At 55.9% G+C, this 18,271-nt stretch overlaps 2 protein-coding genes across 3 annotated transcripts; one reads left to right on the forward strand and one right to left on the reverse strand.

Moving 5' to 3' along the window:
• Nucleotides 1-209: 209 nt before the first annotated feature.
• Nucleotides 210-10,526, forward strand: PHF19 (PHD finger protein 19). Of its 2 annotated transcripts, none has more exons than XM_084494122.1 (15): nt 210-299; nt 2,168-2,368; nt 2,653-2,734; nt 2,897-2,992; nt 3,084-3,184; nt 3,300-3,448; nt 3,748-3,843; nt 4,081-4,149; nt 4,944-5,064; nt 5,651-5,718; nt 5,827-5,997; nt 6,069-6,156; nt 6,331-6,416; nt 6,534-6,629; nt 6,770-10,526. In XM_084494122.1, exons 2-15 carry the CDS (start codon nt 2,177-2,179, stop codon nt 7,119-7,121), a joined length of 1,767 nt encoding a protein of 588 aa, XP_084350248.1. In that variant the 5' UTR covers nt 210-299; nt 2,168-2,176; the 3' UTR covers nt 7,122-10,526. The 2 variants fall into 2 exon arrangements, with proteins under 2 accessions (XP_084350248.1, XP_084350247.1); XM_084494121.1 differs by lacking the exon at nt 210-299 and adding an exon at nt 460-1,046.
• Nucleotides 9,864-17,975, reverse strand: LOC311421793 (protein CutA homolog). Its single transcript, XM_084494123.1, has 6 exons — nt 17,820-17,975; nt 15,498-15,646; nt 12,525-12,584; nt 11,738-11,783; nt 11,339-11,388; nt 9,864-10,814 (listed from the first exon to the last, which is right to left on the reverse strand). The coding sequence occupies exons 1-6, from the start codon at nt 17,895-17,897 to the stop codon at nt 10,712-10,714; spliced, it is 486 nt and encodes a 161-aa protein (XP_084350249.1). The 5' UTR covers nt 17,898-17,975; the 3' UTR covers nt 9,864-10,711.
• Nucleotides 17,976-18,271: the final 296 nt, after the last annotated feature.

Raw genomic sequence — 18,271 nt, forward strand, 5'->3', positions numbered from 1 at the left:
TTGGCTCCGACCCTAAATCGGGAATCAGCTTCTCTGCTGTCTGAGCAGGCCTGAAAACATTTCTGTTTTGGCAGCGCTCTCCGGCAAATAGCAAATCCTTCAGCCTCCTTCTTGGCACCGGCCGAAGCATTTTTGCAGTGATGGATTTTCTCTGCTGAGATTCAGAGAAAAGCGACCCCCGGTTCCGGGAATCCCGGCAGCACGGGTCGTTCCCTGGCGCGGGCAGAGCAGTGCGGGGGGCACCCCTGGCCACCCCTTGCCCGGGGGGCTCTGGGGGTGCCCCAGGGCCCCCCAGGCGGGTGGGTGCCAGCAAGAGGGGCCCCGGTTAGGGGCAGGGGGAGTGGGGACACGATAGGGGTGGCACCTGCGTGGGGCAGCTGCAGGCACCCCACGGGCTGTGCGTGCACTGGGGGGGCTGCCTGCAGCGGGGGGGGGCGCCGTGCCATGCTATAGTGTGCCGTGCTATAGTGTGCCGTGCTATATAGTGTGCCGTGCCATGCTGTGCCGTGCCATGCTGTGCAATGCCATAGTGTGCCGTGCTATAGTGTGCTGTGCCATGGTGTGCTGAGCCGTGCCATGCTGTGCAATGCCAGTGTGCCGTGCTATAGCGTGCTGTGCCGTGCTGTGCTGAGCCGTGCCATGCTGTGCCGTGCTATAGTGTGCCGTGCCGTGCCGTGCCACGCTGTGCCGTGCTATGGCGTGCCGTGCCGACCCTCCCGTGCTGAACCGTGCCAGCCCGAGCCGTGCCGTGCCACGCTGCGCTGTGCCATAGCGTGCCGGGCTACGATGCCCAGTGCCACCCCGCGCCGTGCCGAGCCGTGCCAGGCCGAGCCGAGCCCTGGGAGGCGGTGGCGGCGGAGGCGGCCCCGCGCTAATTGCATAATTGGGACGTCAATGCCCGCGGGAAGCGCGGGAAGATGGCGCCCCGCGCCCTGCCCCCGCCGCACGCCGCCGCTCCCCGTTGCGGCCCCGGCGGCCCCCGGGCGGGCGGGCGCTGACCCGGCCCGGCCCGGCCCGACGGCAGAGGGGCGGCGCGGCACCGAGCGGTAAGGGCACGGCTCGGCACGGCTGCGGAATAAAGTGGGGAGGGTGGGGGAGAGAGAGCAGCCCACGGCGGGGAGGGAAGGCGACGGGGCGGTGGGAGCGGGAGGGATCCGGGGGGAGCGGGAGGGATGCGACGGGACGGGAGCGGGAGGGACGGGACGGGGCTGGGAGGGACGGGACGGGGCTGGACGGGACGCGACGGCGCCGCAGCGCCTTTGAATGAGCCAATGGCGGCTCCTCGCCGCCGCCCGCCGCTCCCCGCCGCCGCCCGGCAGGTGCCGCCGGGGCTGGGGGAGCCCGACGGGGAGAGGGGGGGGGGGGGGACCGGACGGGGCGGCCCCGAAAACGGCCCCGCGTTGGGTTGGAGCTGGGGCTGGGGGCGCAGCTCGGGACCCCCCCGGTTGGGCGCTGACACGCGGCGGCGGCGGCGGGCGGGCGGGGGCAGCTCCGGCCCCCGGGGGGGTCCCCGCGGCTCGGCCGCTGCCGGCGCTGAACGGGTGGCACCGGGACCGCACCCCCGGGGAAGGGAGGGAGGGAAAGGGGGGGGGGAAGAGGCTTGGGGCTGGTTTAGGGGTGGCTCAGAGCGGTGCGAGGGGAGCTGCAGGGAGGCGCTGCCGCCGGGCGCAGCCTCTTTGCCTCTTTTTTTTTTTTTTTGCTCCAAATCTTTGCGGGGAGCGAAGCCCGGCCGCTGGGTTTCACTCGCAGGTTGGGGCTCCCGGCTCCCCCCCCTCCTCCGGCTTGGGGAGCTTGTAAAACTGCAAGGCGACCGTCAAGTAAAAATTCACGTTAAGTTTAAAGCTGCAGATCCCCCAAAGGCACCCTCTGCAGGACGGGCTGCGCTCACGGAGCAGCTCGGGGCTGAGGGCGGTCGGGGTCCCTTTACCCCTGCTGGGCAGTGGCGAGGACTGAGGCTGCTCCGGCTGATTTCACAGAAATTACCCGTGGCTGAGCCCAGCTCATCCCCGTTGGCTCTGTGGGCTCCGAGCACTCACTGCAGGGGCTGAGCTATCCACAGGCTCGGTGCCCACGGGCAGAGCCCCCCGTGGGGCCGAGCACCTTGCCCAGCCGGTGGGTTTCTCGCATGACGGCGCGGTGACGAGCGGCTGCGTCCCCCCCCCCCCAGGCTCTGCTCATGGAGAACAGCAAGCTGAACCCCATCATCCGCGATGTCTACGCGGCCGCTGGCCGTGTCCAGCAAGCGCCGGCCGCCACCTCCGCGCGGAGGGGGGGCAGCTGCAGGGAGCTCATGGTCAAGCTGACGGAGGGGCAGTACGTGCTGTGCCGCTGGACCGATGGGCTCTACTACCTCGGAAAGATCAAAAGGGTAAAAGGGGGTCATCAGAAGGGGAAAGCGGGTGCCCAGGAGGGAAAGTGGGCATCCAAAGAGTAGCTGGTGCAAGCGCCGTGCCCTGGGGTGGCTTGCATGGGTGCTGGCCTGTGCTGCACTGTGTCTTTGGTCATTGGGGATTTTTGGGTTGACGTCCCCTGGGTATCACCACCAAAACCTGCCTTCCTGCAGCTCTCAGTCAGGGCAGTCAGTGGGAAAAACAGGAAAGTGCTGGAAATGGGAGTGGAGGCTCACCGATTCTCCCCACTCTGTTCCCACAGGTGAGCGGCTCCAAGCAGAGCTGCCTCGTGACGTTTGAGGACAACTCCAAGTACTGGGTCCTCTGGAAGGACATCCAGCATGGTGAGTGCCGCCCCGTCCTCCCCTGCTGCCGGCATCCCCTTCCCTGCACCCCCAGCCAGTTTTGGAGCAATGTGGGGCGCAGGAGCCTGAGTGCCACGGGCAGTTGTGCAGGGATGTGGCTGTGCCCTGCATCTCTCTGACGCTGCCATCCTTATTCCACAGCCGGCGTCCCCGGGGAGGAGCCCAAGTGCAACGTCTGCCTGGGGAAGACTTCAGGGCCTAGGAACGAAATCCTCATCTGCGGGAAGTGCGGGCTGGGTGAGTGCGGGCACATCACCCTGCTTCTGCTGCATCCCATGCACCGTTGGTCCGGCCAGCCCGGCGGTGCTGATGCTGAGCCCTCCCGTAGGTTATCACCAGCAGTGCCACGTCCCGGTGGCGAGCGGCGGCGAGGGCCCGCTGGGGACGCCGTGGTTCTGTCGCCGCTGTATATTTGCCCTGGCCGTGCGGGTGAGTGGGGCTGCCGGGGGTGCCGGCTGCATGTGCTGCCCGCTCTCAGTGTGGCAATGCAGGATGCAGCCCCCCCGAGTGGCCGTGCTGACCCCCATCCCGCTCGGTCCTGCAGAAGGGGGGTGCCCTGAAGAAGGGAGCCATCGCCAAGACGCTGCAAGCCGTCAAGATGGTGCTGTCCTACAACCCCGACCTGCTGGAGTGGGACTCCCCGCACCGGACCAACCAGCAGCAGTGCTACTGCTACTGCGGGGGCCCCGGCGAGTAAGCACCCTGCCTGCCGGGAGGGCTGTCCCACAAAGTTTAATGTGCAGAAACATTTGCGACACCCAGATGGGGTCAGGGTGGGGATTTTTCCTCTGAGAGAGAAGTCCCCAGCTGGGGGACCATTCCCTGAGGCTGCCCACCCTGTGTCTGTGATCAGGAGGCACCGTTTGCCTCCACTGCTCTGGCTGCAGACAATGCCAGCCAGGGCCAGACTTCATCTCCCTGGCTGGGGACGCCGGGGTGGTGGCTGCCACTTGTGCTGCCCTCGCTGTCACCCGGCTCCTCTCCCTCCCCAGGTGGTACCTGAAGATGCTGCAGTGCTACCGCTGCCGGCAGTGGTTCCACGAAGCCTGCACCCAGTGCCTCAGCGACCCCATGATGTTCGGAGACCGGTACGTCCTGGGGTCCCGGGGTCCCATCTGCATCTCCCCCAGACGGTTGCGGCACTAAGGCGGGTGCTGCTGCAGCCCCATGCTGGGGCGGGGGGAGAAGGGGTGGCCCCAGCCCTCAAGTCCTGTTCCTCCTGGTCACAGTCACCCTCAGCACCCAGCACCACCCATCCCTAGGCCCCCATCCGTGCGGGGACGATGCCACCGCTCCTTACGTGCTCCATCCCTGCTGTTTTCCAGGTTCTATGTGTTTTTCTGCTCGGTGTGCAACCAGGGACCTGAATACATCAAGCGCCTGCCCTTGAGATGGTAAAGAACAGCCCCGGCTTCTTTGTGATGCTCTGAGGTCCCTTCTATGGGGTGGCTGTGGGGCACAGGGCTCACTGGTGCCCTATGCTGCCAAACCCTCACCTTGGGGCCAGCCCCAATGCCGGGTTTCAGCAGTGCGAGGTCATGGAGCATCTCCCACACAGCGTGCTCCAAACCTGCTGTGTTGTCTGGGAGCCAAAGCACACGTTTGCCAGAAGATAATTGCAAAAAGCAATTAGGGGACGCGTCATCAAATTTTGTGATTAAATACCAAGCTCATATGGTACCTTATGGTGCACCTTGGTGGTCCAAAAGCGCTTTATAAAAAGTACTGATGGTGCCAGCAGCCCAGCTTTTCCTTGCGGATGTGTTGGTGGTGTGAACGGGCTGTGGGGATGCTGCAGGGAGCGATGCAGGGGAGCAGGCTAGGTGAGGGATAAGGGAAATCCTCCAGGATATATTGCTTGGCTTTCATTTTTGGAGACGCAAGTGTAAAGTCCCACAGGGGAGGCGGTTTTGTAAACAGTCTGTCTTCATGTGAGTGAGAGCCATCCTGCTCCTGTACTTAACGGCAGCAAGAGTGCGTGGCTGGAGCTTATTAAAACACCAAAAATTTGGGTGTTTGTCCTGGGAGCAGCACGTCCTTGAGCTCCTGGCCTCAGGGAACGTGCTTGGGAATGTCCTCATCCCTGAGGCACAGGGGTACTGTGCTCTGGGCCATCACGCTTCCCACAACTGTGGTCCCGTAACATCGGGAGTGGGCTGCTGACCCCTGGCCTCGGTTGCTCCCGCAGGGTGGATGTCGTCCATCTCGCCCTCTACAACCTGGGTGTGCAAAGCAAGAAGAAGTACTTCGACTTTGAGGAGATCCTGGCCTTCGTGAACCACCACTGGGACCCTCTGCAGCTCGGAAAGGTAAATGCCCGTGCTTGGGCCGGGCTGGGGGGCAGCAACACAAGGGAGAGCCGCTGATGGGGCGGAAAGTCAGGGCTGGCTGTCCCCAAAGTCATGGTCAGGGGAACGGGGCCTTCCCTGTGGTGGCTGGGCTCGTGAGGCTGAGGCATGTTGGCTGGCAGGTGACGGGTGACCAAGGGATGGAAAAGGACATGTCCATGTGTCAGTGAGGCCGTGGTGCTGGCGGTCCTGCCCTGATAAGCGTGGGCATCTCTGCAAAAACCTGTCTCATGGCACGGACCTGAAGGAGCCCGCAGCCCTGCTCATCCCCACAGCACTCGGTGTGGGGAGCTCATGCTCCAAGCTCACTTAATCGACTTTGCGATGGGATTTTCCTGTTTGTGATGTACCTGACAAGCTTCCCAGTCAGGGCTGGAGCTGGGAGCTGTGATAAAAGCGAGGCATGTTGGACTCTGTTACGCCGCCGGCGTGGGTTTGCTTCCCTCGCTTTCTGCAGAGGCAGCCGGCGTGCGGGTTCCCCCGTCTGTTCGTTTTTTGCATAACGGCTGCAAAAACGCTGAGCCCGGCCTCTCCTCTGCCCCCACAGCTCACCGGCACCCCCGTGTCCGAGCGAGGCCCCCACCTTCTCAACGCCCTCAACAGCTACAAGAGCAGGTGAGCCCTGGGCATGGCCTGGGGGGAACAGGGCCCGGGGGGGATGCAGGATGCTCCTCTGCACCCTGTCGCAGCCCCCACTCGGGCTGAGGGCTGTCTCCTCCCCAGGTTTCTCTGCGGGAAAGAAATCAAAAAGAAGAAATGCATCTTTCGCCTGCGAATCCGTGTCCCGCCGAACCCCCCCAGCAAGGTGCTGCCGGAGAAAGCCCCGGGCGCGAGCGAGAGCGGCTCCTGCGAGCTGAAGAAGAAAGGAAAGGGCAAATACGTCCACAAAGAGAGGTGAGCGATGAAAGGCGCCCGGGACCCCCAGCGTCACGGTCCCACAGCCTCACCCCCCTCTTGCCTTGCAGCCTGCTGCCGCGGCAGCTCCAGCAGCAGAAGCGGCGAGCGGCGCGGCGGAAGCGGGCCAAGTTCCTGCTGGAGGACGCCATCCCCAGCGTGAGTCCTGCGATGCCTGTCCCTGGGTGGGGAGAGCCCCTGTCCCTCATCCTGGGGCTGTGTGAAGCCCACCGGGTGCTGTAGGGCTGTGGGAGGGGATGTGCTAGAGGCTGGGCAGAGGGTGCTGAGCCTGGGTCCTAGGCCATATCGAGGGTGCTTGTTTTCACGGTACAGAGTGACTTCACCTCTGCCTGGAGCACGAACCATCACCTGGCCAGCATCTTTGACTTCACACTGGATGAAATTCAGAGCCTGAAGAGGTGAGTGCTGCCGAGCCAGGCTTGAAGCCCGGGCATGGAGACCCCAGCTGGGTCCCCTGCAGGAGCCTTCCCCTCTGTGGGGTCGGTGCTGGGGCCGACGCTGCCTCCCCTCCCCAGCGCCAGCTCGGGACAGACCTTCCTTTCGGATGTGGACTCCACGGATGCCGCCAGCACCTCAGGCTCTGCCACCACCAGCCTCTCCTACGAGTCCAGGTGAGGGCTGTGCCCGCTTCACCCCCTTTCCAGAAGAGTCCCAGTGGCACAGCTAGGGAGAGAGGGGAGTGAGGGGCTGTTATCTCTCCCCTGAAGCACCCTGACACCCTCATCCCCTGCCCTGTGCCCCTCTCTTGCAGCCGGAGGACAGTGGGCAGCCGCAAACGCAAGCTGGCCGTGCCAGCCTACGCCTCGGCGGGGGCGAAGCGTCGAGGAGGGGAAGCAGGCGGGCGCCCAACCGGGGGCACCCCCGAGGGCAGCGAGGCGGCCTGCGGCCCCGAGCGGCCAGACGACGGCATCGACAGCCACACCTTCGAGAGCATCAGCGAGGACGACTCCTCGCTCTCGCACCTCAAGTCGTCCATCAGCAGCTACTTTGGGGCGGCGGGCCGGCTGGTCTGCGGCGAGAAGTACCAGGTGCTGGCGCGGCGGGTGACGCTGGAGGGCAAGGTCCAGTACCTGGTGGAATGGGAAGGCACGACCCCCTACTGAGCCCCCCGGCCCCGATTCCACTCCCGGAGTGAACATTGGATGTTTGGGGCATGGTGAAACCCCTGGTGCACTGCAGAGGAGGCGGCACTGGCACCACCATGGCCGGGGTGGGCTCAGAGCCCCCCGTGTTTGGGGTCCCGGCTGCCTGGAGCCATGAGGGGTGCAGGCAGCGTCCAAACCTGCCCCCATGCTGTGGGGTGAAACCTGCAGCCTTATTATTGTATTTCACTGACAATTTTTACTTTATTGGCCGTTTATACGCGAAGAGAGACGCTTTCCTGCTTCAGCCTCTGGCCAAGCCAGAGGCACCGCTGCAGCGGCGGGGGAGCGGTGAGCAGCTCTGGTCTTTCCTGGCACAGGGGTGCTGCCCTGGGGCTGTCTGTCATGCAGGCAGGCTTCTTGGGCCTCCCAGTGCATCCCAGTGTTGCCACATCCATGCCTTAAACAGCAGCTTTGAGGGGGTCTGGGTGCCAAGCACCAACCACCTCCACTGTCATGCTGAGGAGCCCGACGGCCTGTCTCTGCGCCCCCGGGAAATGGTGGGCGACTCTCGTGGCAGCTGTTGCTTGGGGTTTTCCTTCTCATCGTGAATCCATTCGTTTGAGGAATGCGGTTTGTTCTAAGCGAGGGGAAGGTGCCTTGTGTCTGCAGACATGCGTGGCGGCCCTCATTCTGCGGCTTGCACCCTGCATGGCACTGCGGCTGCTGCGTTTCCCTGGCCTGACAATCACGTCTTGGAACTGATCAGCCAAAACACATGCACTTGCCTTAAACCACAGCGGGCACTGCCCGGACTGGAGCCTGAGGCCTTTATTGCTGCAGGAAACCCTGTCCTGCAGGTGCCAAACCAGCAGCCAAACCAAAAAGGCAGAAGAGAAGAGGAGGGGAGGCAGCACCGGGGCACTCCCCCCACACACTGTTACTGGTGTGGGGTCGGTTCTTGCAACGTGGGTCTCTACTGACAGAGAATGAGCACCCCCTTCTTGTCTAAAGCAATACTGTCATGTTCAGGAGCAAACTGTTGTCTTTTTTTAAAAAAAAAAAATCTAATATCAGACATACCTGTTAGATTTTTTTCTAAGATATTTTTATGTGTATTTAATGTTGCTCTCCTCTCTCCCCCTCCACCACTGTGTCTGCCCCACGGTGTGGGTGAGCTGTGTGGTCCTGCTCTGTCTGCACGCCCTGTCCTTGTAGCATCATTGTTTGTATGTGTGCTTTTGTGATCTACCAGCCGGAGGATGAATCGAAAAGGTTGTTTTATTGAAGAAGTGTTACCTAAACTGCTCACCATGTGTCCGGGTGGTGCACTGTAAAGATGCAGAGTGAGGTGAGGCATGGGGCGCGAGGTGTCCTGCTGCTTCACCTCCAGTAAAGGTGAATATCCACGGTTGTGACCAGCACTGGAGAGCAGGTGATGTTTGCAAACCAGAGGCCAAAGCATAGTCCTGGAAAATAGACTGTTGCTTCAGCTACTGCCACAGCAAGGTGGTACGGGAGGCCGGCGGTTGGATGGGGAGGTGCCTGCATGTCTCAGGCCGGGTGTGAGCTGCTTCAGCAGCTGTGCTCTGAGCCTGAATACTCAGCACAGCAAGTAAAAGCCTTTTAATTCCCTTCTGATGAGTTACCTGGCATTCTGCTTGGTAGAGAAGCTGCTGGTGCAGCGTGTGGCTGGGAGACGAGGCTCTGCCCAGCTCCAGCCACGGGACGGTTTGAGCCGAGCAGGGTCAGGTGAGCTTTGGGAGATGATGCTGGCACCATCGAGGTCTGCATCCCAGCTCTCTGGGCTGGGATATGCTTCTGGGGAGCCCCTCGTCTTGAGAGGCATCACTGCTAAGCCCCTCATGCCTGGCAGGGACAGTGCAGCTCAGCCAGGTCCCTCCCTATCCTGCCAGCGTTGGTTGCCGGAGGAGCACTTACAGTATTTCCCTTTCACGAGTGCCTATGAAGCCCTTATTATTGTCCGAGTTGCTGCCCTGGGGAGGGGCTGGGGGCTGCCAAGAGCCATCCCAAGGCCAAGCAGGTTTATTCCCATGGGATGTGCCAAGGGGACATTGCACACATGGGTGCATCCATGCTGTGGTGGCCCCAGCTCAGCAGCTCCTCCTCTCCCTCTCTTCTCGCAGAGAACTGAATGTGGAGCCTTTAAAAATATTTTTGTTCCAGAATATATTTTGCATTAGTTGTAATAGATATTATAATGACTCTGTGCACCTTCTAAAGATTTATGATTTCAGGTTGCTGCTTGTAATAACCAACTCTTGTTATATCCAAGTTGTAATTAATATGTCTGATGTACAATTAAAAAGTCTTTTTTTTAACATCACTGGTTCTTTGTGGTACCAGGATTACTGACTTAGGGCAGCTGGGGGCTGGGGGTCAGTGCTGCTGCTTTCTTCATGTGCTCTGCTCTTTTTTTGCCAGACAAAGTACCCAGCTGGGATCCTGCCACTCCTGACTTAGCACTGGGAAGTTTCCAGCTCTCAGAGCTCAGACCATTTTCCCTGTCAACTTCTTTCCTGCACCTGCTACCCCGATAGCTGATGGGGCCATGCAAACCTGTGGCCCAACACCTGCAAGGCTCCCTGTACTGCTTCTCCACCACCCGAGATGAGCAGGTCAGAGCCAGCAGAGCATCACCTGGCATCAGGCTGCAGGGAATTGCTGCAGAGCCCCAAGGGACCCTCCTGCCCTGCTCACTGTGGATGCTGCACCCGCAAACTGCAACAACTCATGCATCTGTGCAGGTAGGAACACTCCCGTTTATTCCTTTCGCTGTCACATAACTGACTTGGTATTGGTTGTTAAGTTACATCCAATTACGCTACGTGAGCATCTTTTTACAAGGCTGAACTTGGCCTGGGTGGAAAGCAACCATCCAGGCACAGGTGGGGGATGCAGCCCCTGCAGCTGGGCAATGCCCTGCTCCAGCTGGCACCCGGGTTCCCTGATCTGGCAGCGGCTCAGCCCAGCTCAGCAGGAAGGGCACTGTCAGTGTGTGCGCTCACTGGGGCTCCTGGCAAGTGCCTGCAGCCTCTGCTCAAGTTTGCTCTTTGCTTGGATTTTGTCAGATGAGCCAGCAGGCTGGATGACAGCAGGAGAGGGTGTGAGCCAGTGCCTTGCGGGGTGCCTGGCCACATCCTGCTGCCTGCGGGCTGGGGAAGCGGGAGGCTGAGCGGTGCAGATGCTGTGACAGCTGCTGCAACAGAGCCAGGAAAGGGTCTCAGGCGCCGGCTGCAGGACGCCTGGGGAGTGCCAGGCCACGGCCACCACCTGGCTGCTGGGGGCCTGAAATATCCCCGGGTGCCGTGGGGACTTGATGTGAGCACCTCTGGGTATCCGTGGCTGCAATGCTGCAGCCCCTTGGTGCCCTTCCCTGCTGCCTCCAGGCTCGATGCTCCCTGCAGCACAGTGTCAGGCCAAGGAGGGGACATTTCAAGTGCAAATAAAACTCCCAGTCCCAAGCTTCTGTGCCGTAGCAAACCCACAGGGATACAAGCTGCCTCCCTGCGTGTGCCTGCACAGGGACACCAGTGGGACAAAGCACATTTTGTCGCGTCTCCCCGAAAGCAGGCTGGTTTCTACACTCTTTAATCCCGTGGGACGTTTTCTTCTATCCATTTGAGGTAGAGAGGGTTTCCTTGGTCAATAGGCAGACTGATGACTTCGGGAATTTCAAAGGGATGGATGGATCTGAAGTGGAACCAGATGCAGAGAACAGAGTCACGGACCCATCCCCGCGGCAGGAACAGCCCCGCGCCGGCTCGCAGGCGCAGGAAGCAGAGGTCTCTGCTCGCAGCGGCGCGTGTCAGCCGTGCCCCACGCGCCCCACCAACTTCAAAGCACTCGCCTCTCCTTTTTGCCATGTGAGAATTTTGCTTTGAGTTTGGGGTTTACCACAGCCAACAGCTGACTGCCAGGGGCCATGGCTGTGCTCAGCGCTTGGCGCTGGGGAGGGCAGGAAGCCTGCCGGGAGGCAGCCGGGCAGTGACCTACGTGAGCAGAAGCTTGGTTGGAGCCCAGTAGCTGATACTCCTGCAAACCCGTTCTGAGCTGATGCAGTGTCTGGGTTTTTAGGGCTCACAGGGTACATCCTGCAGCACTTGAAACCCTTCTAGGTAGGACCTGGCTCAGGGAGCCTGAATCCTAAACCCCAAACATGAGCTGGCAGTGTACCTTGGATGGAAACCGTGTGCTCCCCTCAGCCAGAGCCTCACCTGATGTAGTTGGACAATTCACCTATTTTGGATGTCCTTGTTTTCACTAACTGCAGAGAATAAGAGAAAAAAAAATTAAAAGGGAGAAATAAAGGGAGGGAGCAATTGCACATATACAGCCTCACTGTATCTGGCCAGCTCTGGCAGTGGGACAGGAGCAACCCTGGTCTCTGCCCTGGGTCTGCCCCTGTGCACCACGCCAAGGGGCTGACCCAAGCTGCTTCCCCTTGCCATACCCACAGTGGGGTGATTGGGATCCCTAAGAGCAATCCCAAATCTCAGGCAGATTGGTGCCACCCTCCCCAAAACACCCTGTAGCTCTTTTTGGCTTTTGGCTTGGGCTCTCTAGGATGTTTATTGTTGTTGTTGTTTTTTATGAGATAAGGAATTGTCACTTACCAGCAGTATTTCTGTGGATTCTTCCAGTTCCCCTTTCCAGAAATACCTGTATTTAAAAGAGAAGAATAATCAGTGAATACAGCTATAGGTGCAGCCATGCTGATCCCCCTGGGGGGTTCAGTTTCCCTGCTTGGTGCTATCTGCACATATCCCCTAAAAATCTGCTGTCCTTGTGACTGAGCCACCCTTGCTGTGCCAGGTTAAGGTTGCTGGGGGCAGCAGGACAAGGCAAGGTGAGGGGCTGGGACTGGAGCCAGGGACTGCGATGTGGGCATCTGGCTCCCTTTGTCCAGCAGGGCCAGATCAAGAGTGCTCCTACTGGCTGTTTTGGGGCTTTGCTCCTTAACCTCTCTAAAACAAGGGCAATCCCTTTGCACGGATGGCTGGGGATACCTACGGTGCCTGGCTGGCTTTATTTTGAGGTAAAAGATACGTTCTTCCTTCCTGAAGGTGCTGCTTAATATCGCAAAAGCCTTTACGGTCCCTATCCTAGCTTCTTTTTAGGTTGTCTACAAACAGGAGCTGCGTCCTCGGGACCACAAATCACCCTGCTAGATCTCTGTAGCTAAGTAACCAAGAAATAAATGGTCCCTGATGGTAGTCAGAGCATCTGTGCTCCTTAATAAGCTCAGTGCACTCTGCACGGGTGAGTATCATCTCAGCCACCCCCAACAACCACCAGAACATGTGCTTCCATGCCCTGGGAGCCTCAGGGGCCCTCCTCTTCTTCCTCCTCCCCAGCAGCCCAGGGTTGCCTCCTCCTTTGGGAATCCCCAGCCCAACTTACAAGGCTGAGCTCTTCGGCAGGATGTTCACGTAGGCAGCCAGTCTCTTGTCCATGATGCCCCTGGGTGAAACAGGAGGGAGTCAGTGCCTGCCCCCGGCCGTGACAGCCAGGGCTGGGATGGAAGCTGAGGGGTTTGTCTCCCAGCCATGTATATATATCAAGCTGTGCTTCTTCCTCGCAGAGCAAACTAAATGTGGAACTTGTTAATTTAACAACATCAAGGGTTTTCTACCCAAAATGTCCTAGAAATCCGAAGCCTAAATAAACTCCTTCCCCCGTGCTTCCTCCTTTAGTTGTGGGCTGATTTGTTATTGCAGAGCTGCTTGGTCTGCCAGCAGAAGTGGTATTTGGGTGATTAAATAGTATTGAAGCAAACTCAGGGTGGAATTTTGGAAGAACTAGGTCAAACGTTGTATTTGCTGACCACAACAATGTCTGGGCCCTTCTGTCAGTGGTGGCAGCCTCGTCCCTCCTGCAGGCGCCTCTTACAGGCTCTGTGCTGGTGCCTTCACCTTTCTTTAACACTGGCCTTGCTGGGAACTGTTCTGTACAGAGGGCTTGAACAGTGCAAACGCTGAACTATTGAATGATCTTGAAGTGCAGAGAAGATGACAGTTATTAGATATGGGAAGGCTTGATTCAACACCCTGCAAAAATTAACCCTTAGTGAGCTAAAGAATCGAACCCATTCTGTTTAAGTGCTGCTTCAATCCTTACACCCAGGTTATGATACAGGCTGAAGGTGATGGCAAAATAAAGTATAAGAAATCTTAGCTTTCAAAAAGACAGCCTGAACTGTAATTACCCCTTGGATTTAATGTCAAAGCTCGGCAAGGCGGCGGAGCTGGGTGTCCCTCTACCAAGGGGCTGCAGAGGAGGACAGCTGTCCCCGCAGGCCCAGGCTGTTTGCTCTAACCACGTGTAGCCAGCACGAGTCATTTAATGCTTGTAAAGCATCTTGAGTTAATCTGTGGACCAACAAACTGCAGCAGCACACAGGGAGATATCCCCGCTGCGCTTATCATGTCAGACACATGGCGCAAATCACTTTGTTTTGCCATCTGCAACTTCCAAGCCACTTGAGCGCAGGAGCCTTTTCGATTTGGGTGAGTGCCTCCTAATTACTTCTGCTTTGCCCCAATAAATGGTGATCTTAACCGATATCTTGAACTTTGTTCCAGCAAGCTGAGCGGAAACGAGCAGCCACCATGGTAACGGGAAACATTATAAGAAGCTGAACGTGGTCTGTGGAAAACGTCTGCATAATAGACGGTATCTTTGGGTTGGGTACTTAATGCGTGTTTCTTTGTCCCTGCCTGACTAAACTATGGGCTCTGAAATGAGACAGATGAAATATTAATAAGCAGAAAAGCCAAGAAAAAAGATACACACAAGTCTGAGGCAGAGCCAGAGGCTCACAGGCTGCTCAGGTGTTAGATGAGCTACGTGAGATGCAAGAGGCTGCACCATCCAGCCCAGAGGGGCCAACTTCTCATAGCAGGCACAGGGGAGAGGCTGGATCTCCTGGGTGGGCTAGGGCTCTCTTCTGAGGATTTTAAGTTATCTCATCCAGATAGACTGGGTTAGAGATGGTGCAAATGAACAAGCCGGGTGCTGAATTTTACCAATAGTTAGTCTGTTTTCACAAACCCTGAACTTTTCCTTAAAACCAGCAGACAATTTCCTTGCAGTCTGATCCTTCAAAGTAATTGCTCCTCCACTGAGCAACATGAAAGAAGAATAGACATGACAGTACCAGGAAACAGGTGGGTGGGAAAATGAGTGTAGAAGCCCTGTGTCATCCTTTACAAATGTTACTCATTCCTACAAATTCCAGAACAAAAGAAAAATTACTCCACCAGTAAAAATGCAACCAGAGTACATAAATCTCAGCAATGGGGTGTGATTTATTTCCTCTCCCTTCCCTGCAGGATAATGATCAAAGAGTGGAAAACTTTTGCAGAAGAGTTAAGATTAAACATTTTCAGGAACTGAGGGATCTTTTCAGCAGTCACGTACAGTTACTCGTTTTTCAGAAGACATCCAGCAGTACAAATATAATTCTAGTTGAATTTCTTAATACAGTTAAAGTATTTAAGGTGACACAAAATCCCTTTCAGTAGCCGGTCAGCTCCTGAACGGCTGCTTGGGAACGGTCAGCTATTACAGAAGACGGGGAGAGTTTTTGGCAAGCAGGAGCGCAGCAGGAAAAACAGCTCACAGGAGGTGTTGCAGGAAACTTAATGGTCCATCATAAACATTTCCCCAGTCAACACAGTTTCAGTAATTTGAACAAACCATCTATTGAGTCAGGGACTGACGGCTATGTGGAAAAACTGCATGCAAAACATCGTGCAATGCATGTGATACATTGAAAGAGGGAAAAAAAAATCAAGGTAAAGCCCTCATTCCTTGAAGTTTGTTTGGTGAGCAGCATGCAGGCTTTCAGGTGGTATCTCACAAGTGCCTGCTCTGTGTTTTCTGTGGACCACTTCTGCTTTTATTTATTTTTATGTTAGTGCACAGTGCTTTATGCACTCCATAAACACTTATTCTGGAATTTGTTAACTGTGTTGTTCAGAGAAGAAGGAAGATTATAGCACATCAGAGAACATGGGGCTGGGGCTTCATCCAAGGACCCAGAGATTTAGGGACATGGTTTTAAAACTGATCTTGAAAACGAAAGGCAATGGAATAAATTAAGAATTAGCTTGATGTGTTACTTAGCACTGACTTCAGAGGTAATTATCAGCTTGCTTTTAGAAAGCACAGCTCTTGTTAAGTGGATATGTGATACAGAGAGAGAAAATGAAAGGGAGTATAGGAGAAAAGGAGCACTTTTCAGGCAGAAATGTGAAACCCCTAAACCAGCAGAGAAGTGCAGCTCCTCTCAAGGGACAAGGAAAAGCTTTTTTCCACAAAAAGCTACTTTCGAATAATTCAAGCAGACAAGCAGGGGAAATTTCTCTGTACCTTGCAATATCCTTGGCAATCTGCTCGTTGAGACAGTTGATGAAGGCAATGGAGTGGGTCCCAGAGATGTAGCTGCCAGTGATGGCAGCATGCATCTGGAGAGCAAGACTTCTCAGCACTGGATACATCAGTAAAGACAGAGTCATCACCTAAAATGCAAAATATGAGTGCTGGTGTAAAGTAAATTGTTGCATTTCCTAAAAAATAAGCATTTACCTTACTTCTGGCTCAAAAGAAGCCTCCAATCTTCTTTCTTTCAACATTACAGTAATGCTTATTGAAATTTAAGTGAAAACATACTCACAGAGAGATTTATTCCCCTACAATGGGGCCAATCTAATACTGTGCCACGCTGCCTCTGTTAAACTGTGGTTCTGTTTCAAAAAGGAGTGAGAAGGGAACCACACGAGGCTTGGCTCCCACACCAGGCTCATCTACTTTCCTGCTCAGGACACATCCCGCAGCCATCTGCTTGCTGTACGTCCAGGGTGAAGCACATTGGGTCCTCTGGGAAAGAGGGGGGACAGAACCTCGGCCTTGCTGGGGATGTGGAAGGAGGAAAGCAGTATTTCCAGGAGAGGTGGGAGTCTGGATAATACATTCTGTGCAGGCCCTGGAGAGCTTTAGTCCTTTCCTGCAAACCCAGAACAATTACTGCATTCTGCTGACAGATGCTTCACAGTCCACCCAGGCTATCATGCAGCCCTCGCATAGCAGGCAAGGGAGGGCAGGACTTAAACGTAGGTTTAAAGTTCATTTCATCTTAATTAACAGATAAGAATAGTACAGTCAAATTCAATCCTTTCAGGCACAGAAATCCTAATTGACACAGCCAGAGCCTGTAGGGCTGCAGAAACAGTACTGCTCTTTCTGTATACTGCCAGTACAGGGGCAACAAGTTGTTTTGCTGTACATCACATCCCATTCCTGGCAAGCCCCTTGGCTGCTCTTTCTACTCACATGCCACAGACACAGTCACATAGAGATGTAATACATAAATTATCTTGGCCAGGGCATTGCTGAAATAGCAAGGTTAATTTGGTGTGCTGAGTAACAGCAAAAGGATGGGTGCCTGCGCCCTGGGTTGCAGCACTCGCTGTCGCTGCACAGCTGCTCTTCTCTTTGTCTCTTGTCTTGTTTTTTAAATAAACAGCATCTGGCCCCTAGTCAACAACAATGATGAAAAGGTTTTGATCAGACTAAGAAGACACTTTTTTTTTTCTTCCCCTTATTTCCACCCTCTGAAAAAACTCGCATTACAGGGCTAATGTCAGAGATTTTTTTCTTTCAAGATTGAATTAAAAAAAAAAAAATCTCTCTTGTCACCACAAAGACAGGAAGTCTTTTCTGTTTGCAAAATGACCGATGCTCTTTATTAGTTGTCTCCTCTTTGTCAATCCATTTAAGGCAATACTCTTTATTATCACAAGGTTTCTCATAATAATTTTTAGAGCTTCTTTTGTGTTCTTTTTTTACACTAAGCCATTTTACAAGTACTGCGCAACAAATCCCAGAACCCACTCAGAGAGTCACAAGCCAGACAGAGATATGCTGGTGTATCTACTTTTCCAGATTAGGATGTAATCATGTTCTCTGCTTAGGAAAAAAATCTGACCCGTTCAGCATGGCAATCAGTAATCTTCTTGGAAAGATGTGTGTGCATGTGACGAGGAAATCCCCTTGAACATTTGCATTGAATAGAAGTATAACAGTGAGCACCCGCTTGTTTTTTTGTTTGTTGGTGTTTTGTTGTTATTTGTTTTCTGAAAAGAAAGATTACAGCACTATTTGACTTTTTTTTTCTCAGAATAGTTGTATTTGTCAAGGGATGGTGCAAAAGTGAAGGGTGGAAACTTCAGGATTCCCACCTGATTAAACCAGATAGACTCATGACTGCCAAGAGGTTAAAGCGAATAAAGCTGACAAATCCACCGTGAGATTGTATTGCACTGAAAAGCACTGATTGGCACAATGACAGCCGAGTTTACAGAGACGAAGATTTTTGCAAGATTTATTTGTTTTGGCTTTGGCGAACCACAAACAGCTCCGGGGACCAAAACCACCAGGTTAGGGCTTTCCCTAAACGCCTCTAGCTTGGACGAGACACTGTACAAAAAAAAAAATATGTAAAAAAAGAAAAGAAAAACCAAACCAAACCAAACCCGACCCAAACAACACCGCAGCTGGTGGCAGCCTCCAGACTCCCTCAGCACGAGTGGAAACAACCCCAAAAACTCGCTTTGAGTCAACGCCTTCGCCCTTTCCCCTCCGTGCACCCCCGGGCTCCGGCTGCCCCCGCTCCCCGCCCGGGCTCCCACTTACCAGCAGCACCGTGCCGCGGCCCGGCCGGGGGCAGCCCTGGGCGGCGGGCAGGGGGCAGCGCTGGCTCAGAGCCTCCATCGGCCCGGCCGGGAGGGAGCCGCGGCCCCGCCGAGCCTCCTCCACCTGCTCTGCCCGGCCCGGGGCCGCTGCCCGGAGGGGGGGAGCCCGGCCATGGCTCCTCCTCCGCGGCCGGCGGGCGGCTGCTGCCCGGCGGGGCTGGGGCACGGAGCGGCCACCCCCCTACACCCCCCCCTCGCCTTCATCCTGCTGGCCCCGGGGGGGGTTTTGTGATTCTGGGGTTGTTTGCTTGGGGTTTGGGGTTGTGGTTTTTTTTTTTTTGGGTTGTTGGCTTTGGGTTTTGCTTCATTTTTTTTTTTTTTTTTTTTTTTGGGGGGGGTTGCTTTTTGGGTTGTTTGCTTTGGGTTTTGCTTGATGTTTTTTTGGGGGGGTTG

This window comes from Aythya ferina (genome assembly GCF_964211825.1).
Source record: "Aythya ferina genome assembly, chromosome: 20".
Classification (NCBI taxonomy): Eukaryota; Metazoa; Chordata; class Aves; order Anseriformes; family Anatidae; genus Aythya; species Aythya ferina.

Excerpts from the sequence above, each read along its gene's own strand:
- LOC311421793 (XM_084494123.1), bottom strand. The coding sequence starts at position 17,897 with ATGGAGGCTCTGAGCCAGCGCTGCCCCCTGCCCGCCGCCCAGGGCTGC. Across the intron at positions 11,784-12,524 it reads CTGCCGAAGAGCTCAGCCTT|GTATTTCTGGAAAGGGGAAC; the intron begins GTAAGTTGGGCT and ends TTTTAAATACAG. Across the intron at positions 11,389-11,737 it reads AATCCACAGAAATACTGCTG|TTAGTGAAAACAAGGACATC; the intron begins GTAAGTGACAAT and ends TATTCTCTGCAG.
- PHF19 (XM_084494122.1), top strand. The coding sequence starts at position 2,177 with ATGGAGAACAGCAAGCTGAACCCCATCATCCGCGATGTCTACGCGGCC. Across the intron at positions 3,844-4,080 it reads CCCATGATGTTCGGAGACCG|GTTCTATGTGTTTTTCTGCT; the intron begins GTACGTCCTGGG and ends GCTGTTTTCCAG. Across the intron at positions 4,150-4,943 it reads AAGCGCCTGCCCTTGAGATG|GGTGGATGTCGTCCATCTCG; the intron begins GTAAAGAACAGC and ends TTGCTCCCGCAG.